The sequence below is a fragment of the Mercurialis annua genome, linkage group LG1-X, assembly GCF_937616625.2.
Source record: "Mercurialis annua linkage group LG1-X, ddMerAnnu1.2, whole genome shotgun sequence".
NCBI classification, from domain to species: Eukaryota; Viridiplantae; Streptophyta; class Magnoliopsida; order Malpighiales; family Euphorbiaceae; genus Mercurialis; species Mercurialis annua.
The window spans coordinates 60,785,461-60,800,438 of record NC_065570.1 but is presented as its reverse complement, the minus strand read 5'-3'; the positions used below and the strand labels follow the sequence as shown (position 1 = coordinate 60,800,438).

Below are 14,978 nucleotides of genomic sequence, written 5' to 3'. Positions count from 1 at the left end.
ATGTTATGGCTGAATTTTAAAAAGTATATAAATTGTGTATGTTTTTTGAATAAATATTATTTTTAATGAATAAAAATATAAGATATTATCATGAAGCTAAGAAATTTTCAAAATTAACATTTCAGCCCTTTTGTATGAACAACAAGTTGTCTTATTTCAACTAATTCCATCAATCATGAAAAATTAAAAAACAAGTTGTCATAGTTTTAATAAACTAATCAAGAAAACAAAAAAAGGAAAAAAAGAAAACGTAGTATTACTTAGCAGAATTTTACTGCACGTGTCGACTGCTTGCAGCATCAAGTAAAAGCATCAAGAAAATCAAATCTGAGAAAATGACTTCATCACCCGTACTGTTGCCGCGTTACAAACAACCAATTCCACTCAAAACTTAAAACGACATCTCCTTTCACTGTTTGCTGTTGCGTTTACTATTGTTTTCCATTCCCACGCGCTCTTTCCCCGTTTCTCATCACTGGTTTTAGCTCATCCACGTTACGTGCCTGTGCCACAACACGTGCCCTCTTATAGCGCGTGTACATATTAAAAATCGGTATCCTTTTCAGACTATTCCCATGTCCGTCTGATCTTGTTACTAAATTAGCAAGTGATGTAAACGCTCTTTAAGATAGCGTGGGATTTACTCAACTTCGACAACCAGAAATGGTCATTTCTATCGTATTTTCCAGTTGAACATATCCCATTGGCTCAACTTTAGAAAGCCCGAAACGTTTCAGAGAATTCTTCCAATAGGAACCGCCGCGGAAGTAATCTCACGTGAACTTGACCTTATCTTATCATAACCGGAACCTGAGCCAATAAACTTGTCGCTCTCTTCCCGTTCTGTGCCTTGGCCATCTGCAAGAAGAGAGAGAGCACTTTCTTCTTCTTTTCATTTTCATTTTTGTTTTGTTTACATTTTCTCTCGAAATACTAAAAAAATCTAATTGCAGAGGAAAACTATCAGTTTATTTGCTAGGGTTTCTTCGAAGCTATATCAATGGTGGTTCTAATGTTGAATAGAATCTAATGACTTTCACAATTAGTGAATGGCTCGATTTAACTCTTTTTTTATCATCACTCTCCTTTTCAATTTCATAATACTGATCGCAAACCCTATTTTTGTTCTTAGTAAGAATAGTGATGGACGTAATCCATTGTCAATAATCGATTACTACGATTCAAATCTCTTTCACCAAGACTATTCCCCTCCTTCACCGCCGCCACCGCCGCCGCACGCTCCGTCTGTTTCTTGCACCGATGATCTCGGCGGAGTTGGCTCATTGGATACGACTTGTCGTATTGTCTCCGATGTGAATCTCAATCATGACGTGTATATATCAGGGAAAGGAAATTTTTATATCCATCCTGGTGTTCATTTTAATTGTGCTTCTCCAGGTTGTGAAGTGACCGTTAATATAACAGGAAATTTTACTCTTTCGATTAATGCGTCTATTTTAACTGGTAGCTTTCAACTTGTTGCTTATAATGCGAGTTTTTTTAATGATTCGGTTGTGAATACCACTGGATTGGCTGGGAATCCGCCCCCGCAGACGAGTGGCACCCCTCAGGGTGTTGATGGAGCTGGAGGTGGACATGGAGGGAGAGGTGCTTGTTGTTTAGTTGATGACAAGAAGCTTCCGGAGGATGTCTGGGGAGGAGATGCGTATTCGTGGTCTTCCTTGCAGAATCCGAGTAGTTATGGAAGCAGAGGTGGGAGTACTAGTAAGGAAGTGGATTATGGAGGCGGCGGTGGTGGTAATGTTAGGTTTATGATATCAAAGTTTTTGGTTGTCGATGGCGAAATATTGGCCGATGGTGGTGATGGTGGAAGCAAAGGAGGTGGTGGTTCTGGCGGCAGTATCTTAATCAAGGCTTATAAAATGTAAGTTATTTAAATTTCTGATTTGTTTGATTATGGCTTTGTAGATTGAAGTTGCTTGTTAGGAAGCTAGTGAAATTGTTTCTAACTCATTTGATTGTTATGGGAAAATTTTAGATGGTGTACTAATGACTAATTTGTGCTATCTGAATGAGTATGGGTATTTGACTTTGTCTTTGTACAATGTTAAATTGTTAATTCTTAGGCCTTATCTGATTTTTACATATTTCACTCCTTTTTGCTGTAATTCTAAAACAAACTTTTAACCCGAAAAAAAAAACTTGTAATAAAGTGTGGATGAACTCTACTTGTTTCCAGAAATATCTTTAGGAGGAAACGAAATGCAAATTTGTAGTGTACTTCTTGTATTTACATCATTGATCAATCACGATAGCTAGGAGGAGCAGGAGCAGGAGACAAGTGTTTAGCAGGGAAAAACCGAGTTCATCTTGTGCTGTCAATTATTATTATAATCTTTGCATTTACTAATTACATTTTTAGGGAATCTTGGATAATTACGACACTAGCATCTGCATCACACAGTAACCCTTTTTCTTTCACTTGATACGTTTAAAGATAATTTTTTTTACGTAATCATACTTCAAGTTTAAAATAGCAATTTATCATCATCTGTCCAGTCTATGATTTCTAAGCATGGGTTAAAGCACCACTAATTTGGCATTAATTTCTGATAAAGTTATGCTTTATTTCCGAAGCCTTTGCGGGGTGACCATGTCAAGCCATATACTGAAGTTTCTAAGTCTAGTGTTTACATAGTACACAAATAATTTTTATCATCTTGTTTCCAGCTATCTGAAATTCCTGTTGAAAAAAAAAGGTGTAACTACATAAGGGGCACACGATACAGCCACATTATACATAAAGGTTCTGAGCATTTGCGCTGATGTTTCTTGCTCATCTTCAGTTGTATACGTTGCTTTACAGTTTTTGCCCTTTGGGAAGTAATGAAAAAAGTAATTTATGATGTTCTTGTGAACTTATCTGCGGATTATGTGTGAGCTGTGATCAGAGGAAAACTGATTTTTTTTAATTACCCTCCTTTCACTGAGTGATAGAGCCAATGCAATGAACGCCTTCTTCTCTTGATGTTTCTATCTGAAATTGTCAAGGCGAGGACAGGGAAATTTGTCGCAACCAAGGTTTCTCTGACTTTAATGTTGACGGTCATCAATTAATTTGAATTGGATGGGAGATTCAGAAGTTATTTGATTTTGTATCTTGATTTCCTTTTCCTGTATCAAACTTATAGTAATATAGGTTTTAAGTTTCTGTATCTGTCTCTCTGTGAAGAGCAGGACTGGAAGTGGAAGAATAAGTGCTTGCGGAGGTAGTGGTTTTGCTGGCGGCGGTGGCGGAAGAGTTTCAGTTGATATTTTCAGCAGGCATGATGATCCTCAAATTTTTGTCCATGGTGAGATTTAAATGTTCTTTTTCCTTTATCTTTGTATTTTGCTGTCTCTTGTGAACAATTAATCTGCCTTACAAGTGAGAAATTTCATGTTTAACTGCAAAGAGTACTTTTTCTATCTTCTATGGATGTTCATTTGTAGTAATACAAAATATATTATTACTTTAATTCAAAAGGCATACATTCTTTGGAGTATGGAGATCATGCATGCAGTACAGATATTTAGGTCGCTTCTAGCTGCTGTAAGCACTTTTTAACTAGACCTTAACATAATTTTGCAGGTTTATTTGGATATATGCAAATTGTGCATTTGGGTTCATTTACAATTTATGTCTTATAGATGAAATAAAGCGATATGTATTCATTACTAAGTTACTAACTTCACTGAACCAGGATCACAATTTTTTTTTATCTCAGAGAGAATGATTTTTAACTATGCTGTATACTAGCTAGCTACCATCATTTAGGTCTGGTAGATTAAACTCGATAGTTTTCTAATTTGCCAAGGCCAGGTTATGACTTTTTTTGGTTTATGTATATCTGGTCACTGTTGGTGGTTACGAGTGCATAAAGAAAGCAGGCTTTGATAGGTTGACAGCCAGCATTAAAGTAGTAGAATCGCTGCACAAAAAATTGATTGGCTTTTTTTTAGAGATTGTCAAGAGGACCTCAATCATGGACCATTAGACCATTTTCTTATTTTCATTATGACCACAATTATCATTACTATCTGTAGTGTTTGCCTTCATGTCTTCTATTCCTGCAGCTTTTGCCTTAATATTAACACCCTTTTCTGCTCCTGTTCTTATTTCTATCTTGATTTTTATATCTTGTATTCTTGTCCAGATATTGGCTTCTGGGTATTTTCATCATAGGCGTTACCTTTTTGCTTTAGATCTTTGCAATTTTATTTTGTAGTTTTCAGCTCGTTTGTTGCATTACATAAAAATTGTTTATTTCTCTCCTTCAGTATTATGTAAAAGCTTATGTCGTGATATTGCTACTAAGTGGTGCGTGTGTATTTGAGCACTGAAAACATGGAAGTGCATATTGCGTTTATTTATAAGCTTAGTTTATGTGTTTCCAACTCATGTTTTGCTTGACAATTTGTTTATTTTCGACTTTATTATTATGTATATGCTTGTACTCTGACATTGCTATTAAGCGATGCAGCTGGTCTGTGGATCTCTGAAAACATGGAAGTTTGTGCAACTAATTTTTTTTATTAATTTATGCTTTTCGTCGACAAAACATGATTACACAAGTTTGTTATTATATTCGCAGGAGGAAGTAGTCGTGGCTGTCCAGAAAATGCAGGTGCTGCTGGTACTTTATATGATGCTGTTCCCCGGAGTCTTATTGTTAGCAATCACAATATGTCAACAGATACTGAGACACTTCTTTTAGACTTTCCTTATCAGCCTCTTTGGACAAACGTTTATGTTCGAAATCACGCCAGGGCAACTGTACCCTTGCTTTGGAGTCGTGTCCAGGTTTCAATAAACTTGAATTTGAATTTGTGCATCCTGTTTTCTTTTTTTCCTACATTGGGTTCATCTTTTTCACGAGTGGCCTATGTTCTTGTTTTCTTTAGTTTTTTCTGGCATGCTGGATAGGATGTGTAGCTTGTGCTCTAGAGGAAACATAATTCATGGTTGTCTTGAAAAATATGTGAGGGGCACACTTTAATTTATGTTATGAAGCCCTAATCTGGACTTCTGAGAAACTGATGTACTGGAAAGGGTTCAATAAAGCACCTGGGGTAGGCAGTGTGTGCGTGGTGGATAATCTGTGTAGTTTATTTACATATAGGAATGGGCTTGGGTTTGTATCAACATTAATATAGTGTCTTAAGGAAATGCAAATTTAGGATATGTAATCCTAGCTCCATCTTGTTGTTGATTACTTCAAGAAGCATAATGTATTATTGTCGTTTCTGCTTTTAGAGGAATTTTTTTGTACTCTTTTTTTTCCCCTAAAATGAGCTTATTCATTATTCCATTACATTTTCTGTAGCACCTGTTGCTTTAGGTAAATCTTTTACAAATCTTCTCTGTTTTGAGGTGTTGGACCAATTTTTGTTGGAGTGGTTTTGAGACTAATGTCTTATTGGCTTACCATTTAGTGGGTGGAATAATATAGTTATGCATTCTCTTCTGGTCAGCTATTGAGGGTCTTGGCCAAACTCCTTCCAATTCAGAGTTTTCATCCATGTTAAGTATCACTTGATGATGTAATTTACATTTTTAGCTAATTCTGGTGCCATATGCAGGTCCAAGGACAGATAAGCTTGTTGTGTCATGGAGTGCTGAGCTTTGGGCTCGCGCATTATGCTTCATCTGAGTTTGAATTATTGGCAGAAGAACTTTTAATGAGTGACTCTATTATTAGGGTTAGCTCCCATTCTCCTATTACTTGAATAATCCTTATTAAAAGAGCTGCTGCTCTCAAGTTTCTTTAATTTGATTATAAGCGTGTATAGTGACTCTGTTTAGTACGTGTCAGGTATATGGGGCTCTACGGATGACTGTAAAGATCTTCTTGATGTGGAATTCCAAAATGGTTATAGATGGTGGCGATGATGCAACTGTTACAACTTCTTGGCTTGAGGCTAGTAATTTGATTGTTCTCAAGGTAACCTGTTACCTTTTTCCCTCCCTTATGTTATTTTGCTTATTAGGCATGCTTATAACTTGTCCACTGCATGATAAAACAGGAATCGTCTGTCATACAATCTAATGCAAATCTGGGAGTTCATGGACAGGGTTTATTGAATCTGTCAGGACCAGGCGACTCAATTGAAGCTCAACGTCTGGTTCTATCATTATTTTACAGCATTCATGTAAGCCACTGTTATATTGTATGATGGCATGTTGTCATGATGGCTGAAGTGTTTCTTTTGATTGTGTGTTTTTCTGTAGTTTTAATCTCTTGTTTTTTGTATATATTGGGGGTTGCATTATAGTTAATCAATATATAGCTTTGCCCTTACTTCTAGGTAAATAATCAAGGTGGTTGGTAGCTTTTCCCTTTTCATTTGGATTATTGCGGTCTTCTTTCTAAATTCTGATACCTTTTATCGTTCCACATTAGAAAGAACAATTCTTTTGTATGTGATAATTTGGTATTTCTTTGGTTGCATTGAAAAAAAAAACTAATTTTAAATATACATTAGTAAGAGCGCAATTTGAATTGTTGTATGCTATTCTATTAACCTCTAGGACGTTCTGATTTTGCTAAAAGTTATACTTTTAAGTTTGAGAGTGAAAGGGTCTATATTCTTTTTCAAGCGCCACAAGTACAACCGACAGTCTTCAACATTTCCTGAAAGAATACAGTTTCATTTTATTGCTCCTTAAGAGCAGGTAATAGGTTTTGAAGGATTTTGAACCAGCACGTCATGGGCAACAATGTTATGGGTCACTTCAATCCGAATTGTTTGATAAGCAGCTTGCTGCTAGTCTTTGTTAAGATCCAATCTTGACTAGATTGTTCATTGTTGATTATTTTTCGTGGATTATTCTGCAGGAATATAATTTTTAGTTTTTGCCATTTTACAATCTAGAAAAATAGTCTCCAGCACTCAAAATAATTTATCTTTACAAAAACCCAAATAAACTTAAAAGCTACAATACAATCTTTTGGAACCTTTATGGCTGTATTAACTATCCATTTTATATTTCTTTGTGGTTCTATAGGTTGGACCTGGATCTATTTTGCGTGGTCCTCTGCAGAATGCAAGCAGTGATGCTGTGTAAGTTACAATTTCTTTTAAGTTTCGCTTAAGCTTATGTATGAATGGCTTAATGTCTGTGCTTTTACATCTTTAGCACACCAAAGCTTTACTGTGAACTTCAAGATTGCCCCGCTGAATTACTTCATCCTCCTGAAGACTGCAATGTGAACTCATCTTTGTCTTTTACTCTTCAGGTGATCCTTGAATAGAGGTTGTGTCTTATATCCTTTAAAATATACTTGTTTAAGTATCCTTACCTGTTATGTGTGATTTAGGTTTGCCGAGTGGAGGATATCACTGTTGAAGGACTTATAAAAGGATCTGTCGTCCATTTCCACCGTGCAAGAACTGTATCTGTTCCTTCTACTGGAACAATTAGTGCATCTAGGATGGGTATATCCTGTCAAATTCTTTTTATAATTATGACTTGCTCAGATCTCAAATATCTTTCCCCCTCCCCAACTCCAAGATAAAGCCAACTCCAACAACAAACCCACACATTAAACGTCTTCCCATTGTGCAAGAACCGTATCTGTTCCTTCTACTGGAACAATTAGTGCATCTAGGATGGGTATATCCTGTCAAATTCTTTTCATAATTATGACTTGCTTAGATCTCTATCTCTTTCCCCCTCCCCCTCCCCAACTCCAAAATAAAGCCAACTCCAACAACAAACCCACACATTAAACGTCTTTTCCAGATATTGCACATGCACACAATTATTGGATGGTCTGGCATATGCTTACGTGCATGAGTTCTCATACATATAGAGTTGTGCTTTGAATTGTTCTACGGACTAACATATTTCGTTCATGCAGGCTGCACAGGTGGTGTGGGTAGAGGTCATATTTCAGAAAATGGTATCGGCAGTGGTGGTGGCCATGGTGGTCGAGGTGGGCTTGGATGTTACAATGATAGCTGCATTGAGGGTGGTATTTCATATGGAAATGCAGAGTTGCCTTGTGAACTTGGTAGTGGAAGTGGAGATGAAAGTTCAGCGGGTTCGACTTCTGGAGGTGGTATTATAGGTAAGCATATAACAGATCAAGTAACCGTGGCCACCATTTATAGCAATTCTAATACTTACCTGTTGGTCATGGTTACTTGTTTGCTGTTGGATATCTTTTTTTGTCGGTTCTTACTCCTGTTTCATGGTTATAGAACTGCTACAAATGCAATGGTCAAAATGTATCTGCTTGAGCATTTTATAGCATTTGAAAATGGTTACTTTGTGTTCAGATGTAGGTATCAGTCTGCTTAGTCATCATATCTCTTTATGATTTGACTATGCTTCTTCCATTGTCCGCATGATACTTGATTGTTATACAAATTTTAGTTTTGATGCTTTAACTGTTTTTTTTTTTTTGAAATTGTCATTGTTTACACTGCTAAATTCTTATACATGAGCATCACCACTTTAATTTGTTTTCGTTCATTCCACTTATCCACTTATATATGAGCAGTAATGGGTTCACTGGAGCATCCCTTGTCAAGTTTGACTGTTGAAGGCTCAGTGAGAGCTGATGGAGAAAGTTTTCAAGAAATTGTTGAAGTGGGAGAGTTCACTGTAAAAAATCATACCATTGGTAATCCTGGAGGTGGTTCTGGAGGAACTATACTCATGTTCTTGCATACACTAGATCTTAGAGAGTCGGCTGTTCTTTCAAGTGGTGGAGGGTATGGAAGCCCAAAAGGAGCTGGTGGAGGAGGCGGTGGAAGGATTCACTTTCATTGGTCAGACATTCCCACTGGAGATGTTTACCAGCCTATCGCTAGTGTGAAAGGAAACATCCTTTATGGGTTCGTATTTTGTCTTTTTATTCAGATACTAGATATCCTTACGGTCATCCTGAAATCAGTTCTGTGGTTTTAATCATTCTTAACAACATAAATCATTTTTGACCAAGGTCTACTTTTTATATTCTTCACTATTCTATTTGACATGCTTAACTTATGCTGGACTCTTATTGTGTTTTCTATAGCATTTCTGGTAGAAGCACATGTATTAGATTAAGAAAATCATGATTCTGAAAAAATTGTCTTGTACCTGGACAATTAAATTATCCAATAATAGTACTGTATGAATTTTGAGAAATTAAAATCTAATCTGTGAACCCATAATGACAGTCAGAGGCATTGAGTGGACATGCCATTTTAATGCCACAGCTAGCTCATTAATGATGCAGGAGTTTAGCATTTTATTATTTCCTCTAGATATAGGATTTAATTATCTATCTGTATTTGCCTTGGCAATTCCTTGAGCATATTAATTGGAATAGAGTATATTCCTCTTTGATCAGCATTGCTGTATGGGGTCATGCAGGAGTTATTTTCAGGGAATTCCCCTAATCAAAATTTAAAAGACATAGGTAGCTGCAGTGCTGCACTGTCAAAGTTTAAAGTGTTATTCCTGGATTCTTTTCTGACTACCTCTAGAATATAAAAGTAGAATATTTTGCAATTCATTGCATCTGGTGCTTGGCAATAAGACTATTCTATTAATTTGAGTTGACTGAGTCTGTTTGAGTGACTAGAATCCCTGCATAGCATTTCTTTAGCATAACGTAGTATAAAAGTTGAATTTTTCTGGTGAATTATGGTGTCTTGTTTCAAGCAGGGGTGGGATGGGTAGCGGCGGGAGTCATGCTGGGGAAAATGGAACAGTAACCGGAAAAGCTTGCCCAAAAGGGCTGTATGGAGTATATTGCGAGGTAGTCTTGCAATTTTTTCATTGCAATGTTTTTGGATTTATCTAATATTTTGGCCTATTTGTTTATATATGATGGTCGTCAATAACATGTGACCCTTCCATCATGGTTTTACGCTATGGCTGAGAAAAGGTGGTATTTTATTGTTAAATTGTTGGAGTTGCTTTCCTCATATGGATTATGGAATTTTGGAAGTATTTTGCAAGTCAATTTCGGAATTGATTTTTTTTTTTATTTTGAACTCTTGAATAAGAAAAAGAGTAGAGGTCCTTGGGACTTTGGCTCTACTACAGGAGATTTTGGGTCCATTAGGGGGGCCATGAGACTTTGGTTACGAGAGAGTAGCACTGACATCCTTACCAAGGAGGCAAGGCCTACTTGATTTGCAACTCCATATAGAAGTTGCTGGTCTGGATAATTTATCGATGAATTTTAGTGCTTTCAAAAACTTAATTTTGACTCAATAACAATTTAGCTACTGGCTATATTTAGGAGTAAATTCTACACTTATTTTATGCTGATAATTGATGGCATTCTGTTTTGAACAATTGAATTCATAAGCTTTGTTATGGATGATGTTGGAGTTTAAATTTGTTCTTATTTTCTATTTATTGAAACCTTCAGGAATGCCCTGCTGGGACGTATAAGAATGTTACTGGGTCTGACAGAGCTCTTTGCCATCCTTGCCCTGCCAATGAGATTCCCCGTCGTGCAGTTTATGTGGCTGTCCGAGGTATTTCCAAAAACAATTGCCTTAAAATGGTCTTGAGAATCCACCCCGCCGACCCCAAACCCTCTTCCCTTTCTCTTCCTTACATACACTGCTAATTCATTATTTTAAATGACTAATATATAGAATTTCAAGTTTATCTATTTGTGCCTCTTTGTACAAATACAAGAGGTTCTTAGATTAGAAACCTCTGAACTAAGTATGTGCAATGTATTGCACTGATAGCTATGACTACTGGAATTTGTTCATTGAAAGCAACAAATGATATTTTCTCATAAAGGTTAAGATATCCTGGAAGAAATAAAAATTCAGAGTTAGATATGCATAGGCACTTGTATCCTAGAAGAAATAAAAATTTAGAGTTAGGTATGCATAGGCACTTGTATTTTTGTATTTGTCATGCTAACGTTGAAAAGGTGAGTTCTTGTAAAACAATCATCAATTTTTATTTTGTTATCTACTTATCTTAAACAGGTGGTATTGCTGAAACACCATGTCCTTACAAATGCATCTCAGACAGATTTCACATGCCACATTGTTATACAACTCTGGAAGAATTAATTTACACATTTGGTGGGCCGTGGATATTCTGTCTTCTTCTCGTTGGTCTTCTCATCCTATTGGCCCTGGTGCTTAGTGTTGCCCGGATGAAATTTGTTGGTGTTGATGAATCGCCAGGCCCAGCTCCCACCCAACATGGCTCTCAAATAGATCATTCATTCCCTTTCTTGGAGTCATTGAATGAGGTTTGAATTTATTTGCATTCACCTATGATTTTGTATATAAGTGATTGTATTTAATACCCAGCTCCAGTAGTTTATGTTTTGTCCTTGTCTTCTGCTTGTTTTTTTTCATGAACATTCAGGAGGTTTGTGTTCGTGTCACAATAGGTTGACCAGTGTAATTTGACTTCTCAGGTTTTGGAAACAAATAGAGCCGAGGAGTCCCAGAGTCATGTGCATAGAGTGTATTTTATGGGCCCTAATACGTTTAGTGAACCTTGGCATCTTCCACACACTCCTCCTGAGCAAATAAAAGAAATAGTGTAAGTTAGATGTATTATTTGTATTTTTTGAACATGATGTTTCATTTTTGTTGGTCGGACTGTTTTCATCACAATGATATCTGATCTTTAATTGTGCACTTTATGGTTTTTGATAATGTGCTACTATTGTCAAGCTGATGTGTTCATCATATATTTGGTCTTGCTTTAGATATGAGAGTGCATACAATACATTTGTGGATGAGATAAATGCCATAACTGCTTATCAATGGTGGGAGGGTGCCATGTACAGCATTCTTTCTGTTATGTTATATCCACTTGCATGGTCTTGGCAGCAGTGGCGACGAAGAATCAAACTACAAAGGCTGCGCGAGTTTGTTCGATCCGAGTATGACCATGCATGCTTACGTTCTTGTCGTTCAAGGGCTCTCTATGAAGGACTTAAGGTTTGTATTATCTGCTCATAGTCTATCTATTTAGAAGGTTTAGAATAATGCAACATGAAGTTCATGGCATTGTTATTTTGTTACCTAGATATTCCTCGCAATAGAGAGCTGGTAGGAAAGGGCTCTCTGTTCAGTATTACTTTCTGTAGATCACCTTTACAATTACAGCCATGTATCATTTTGCAGTTCGTGTTGGACCATTCTATTCGCTGTTCACTAAAGTAAGAAAGTTCAGTGGGGAATAGGATTCGATCTTAGTTTACTGTTGTACATATGGTATTGTTCTTTGCATTATTGAAGATGAGCTATCGTAATGCATTTCTCTCCAAAAACTAAAACCTTATGGCAAAGCATAATATGTTGACTACAATTGTCGTTGATCTTGGAACTTATATTTTTGGTGTCCCTAGGTAGCTGCAACTCCTGACTTAATGCTTGCATATCTGGACTTCTTCCTTGGTGGAGATGAAAAGAGAACTGATCTCCCTCCCCGTCTGCATCAGAGATTTCCAATATCTATAATTTTTGGAGGTGATGGAAGTTACATGGCTCCTTTCTCAATCCAAAGTGATAACATTCTCACAAGCCTTATGAGCCAGGTTTGCTTTCTAAACTCTATGAAATTAGGTGAAATTTGTCAAATTTTTAAAGTTTAATTAAAGCTTAGGGAAGAAGTTTGCATTCACCGATATTTTTCTGTGTCATCTCCATATTCATCTAATCGTACGTCTGGCTTGTAGATGGTCCCTCCTACCACGTGGTATCGAATGGTCGCTGGTTTGAATGCACAACTGCGACTGGTTCGTCGTGGGCGGCTACAGATAACATTTCGATCTGTCATTAGATGGCTTGAAACTCATGCTAATCCTGCTATAAAAATCCATGGGATACGTGCTGATCTTGCATGGTTTCAAGCCACAGCTTGTGGTTATTGCCAGTATGGGATCTTGATTTATGATACTGAAGAAGAGACTGTCAGAAGTATTGATGGTGCTAACCAAACTCATTATGAGTCGCGGTAATGACTTCTTACAGTATAATTTTCTTTTAATCTGATTAGACTCGTAACTATCACTATTATTAGTAAATAGTAGTACGTTCATTAATGGTAATTTATGATATGAATTTAGAATTCCTGTGATATTTTTTTCGTTCTGCATTCGGCAGCGTGGTATCATCCAATGATGGTTACCTGTTACATATCACTATTTTCAAGATTTTCACCACCATGGCCCATCAGCATATCATCATGGTTGAGGAAGATTTAAAATGAAACTTAAAACTTCTATTCACAAGCACCTCTTCAGATAGGCACAAGCGCAGTGTGTGAATAGAGATGCACACCCTTGCATTGAACGGATGTTACAGTAACGTGTAGATTTACTGCAAATGGATTTGATCTGTATTTGAAATGTCTCTTGAAATTTATTCAAATAGGTTTATGCATAGATATACACATTTGATACTGGATGGAATATAACAGTTTTTTCACTGACCTTATGTTTAACAGTATGAATAATGCACATAGAGGGAATACATCTTGTCAGTTGGGAGTGGATACGCTCTCAAGCCGACTTCTTAGAAGCAGTGAAAGTTACACGGGATGGAAAAAGGGTTGTGGGAGGACTTTAGATACTAACAACTTACAAATGCTTGAAGAGAAGAGAGATATACTTTTTGTTCTTTCTTTCATTATTCATAATACTAAACCCGTTGGCCACCAGGTAGCACTCAAATCAATATGAGTTTAGTACTTTCTTGTGCAGTTAACATTTTGATAGCAATTTTACATTTGGTTTCTCGCTTTCTCATGTGTATCTGATTTTCTTTTGAAGGATCTTGTTGGTTTGGTCATCTCAATGCTACTTCTAGGAGATTTTAGCTTAGTGTTGCTTACATTGCTCCAGTTATATTCAATTTCGTTGGTGGTCGTCATTCTTGTTTTGCTTATTTTACCTCTTGGTATTCTTTTGCCGTTCCCTGCCGGAATCAATGCCTTGTTTACTCATGGGCCCAGACGTTCTGCTGGCCTAGCACGTATCTATGCTTTGTGGAATATTACATCCTTGATTAATGTTGTGAGTTGCCATCTGATCTAATTAATCCATGTTTCTTTCATATATCAAACAGACGTTTGCTCCTGAAAATTGTGTTCCGTATGTCTTTTTTGAATGTGTATCCCTTTTTAACCTTTCCTCGGTTTTTTCAGGTTGTTGCATTTATCTGTGGATATGGTCACTATTACGGCCAATCTTCCTCAAGTAAAAAGTTCCCATTTCAGCCATGGAATATTAGCATGTGAGTTTCTTTGTTAGCTTCTAGGAATTTATATATTGGTTAGCGTTTGAAAACCTAACACGGAAAATTTTGGTGGCGGTTTTGGTGCAGGGATGAAAGTGGTTGGTGGATGTTTCCGGTTGGGCTGGTTGTGTGTAAGATGTTACAATCTCAACTTGTTAATTGGCATGTTGCGAATTTAGAGATTCAAGACCGATCACTGTACAGTAGCGATTTTGAGCTTTTCTGGCAGTCGTGATATCATGTCAAAAGACCGTTCCACATTGACGAGGTTCTTTTTGTTCTCGTTCCGTATGGTTTTTGAGAGTAGTAGGAAAATGGTTGACATAGAGGTAGAAATAGGAAGTAGGAAAAGAAAAAAAAGAATATAAATAGAGAGAGCATTCTTCATTCATGAATTCTCTTTGAGCATTGTGCAGCGATATTTTTTTCTGGTATTATGTATAATGCTGATGTAAATATCAGGGGGTTAACAACCGTGCTCATAGGTATTGCATTGAGTTACAGGTTGCTATCTTCAGTGAAACTTGCTTTGAAATGAGGCACACTTAATGATCTAATTGAACATAATTGATATGGACTAATTGCACATATGCATATAATTTTGTTATACAATAATTGTTGCATAAATCGTTTTGAGGAAATTACAAAAGTTTGTATTTGTGACATTTTTTAGCAAATCTGTCGGAGTTCTATGAAAGTTTACATTCTGAAATCAATACTATATCAACTTAAGTTGGACATAA

General features: G+C 36.6%; 1 protein-coding gene across 2 annotated transcripts; it reads left to right on the top strand.

The window, feature by feature from the left end:
- Nucleotides 1–769: 769 nt before the first annotated feature.
- Nucleotides 770–14,823, top strand: LOC126678510 (uncharacterized). 2 transcript variants are annotated; one of them, XM_050373407.2, is made up of 22 exons: nucleotides 789–1,885; nucleotides 3,199–3,314; nucleotides 4,596–4,804; nucleotides 5,584–5,703; nucleotides 5,817–5,945; nucleotides 6,028–6,153; nucleotides 7,010–7,065; nucleotides 7,142–7,241; nucleotides 7,323–7,440; nucleotides 7,866–8,075; nucleotides 8,511–8,847; nucleotides 9,665–9,758; nucleotides 10,380–10,488; nucleotides 10,960–11,231; nucleotides 11,403–11,530; nucleotides 11,700–11,934; nucleotides 12,345–12,533; nucleotides 12,675–12,952; nucleotides 13,445–13,658; nucleotides 13,770–14,012; nucleotides 14,144–14,232; nucleotides 14,323–14,823. In XM_050373407.2, the coding sequence occupies exons 1-22, from the start codon at nucleotides 1,050–1,052 to the stop codon at nucleotides 14,468–14,470; spliced, it is 4,356 nt and encodes a 1,451-aa protein (XP_050229364.1). In that variant the 5' UTR covers nucleotides 789–1,049; the 3' UTR covers nucleotides 14,471–14,823. The 2 variants fall into 2 exon arrangements, with proteins under 2 accessions (XP_050229370.1, XP_050229364.1); XM_050373413.2 differs by lacking the exons at nucleotides 13,445–13,658; nucleotides 13,770–14,012; nucleotides 14,144–14,232; nucleotides 14,323–14,823 and adding an exon at nucleotides 13,102–13,386 and having other exon boundaries at nucleotides 770–1,885.
- The last annotated feature ends 155 nt before the right edge of the window (nucleotides 14,824–14,978 follow it).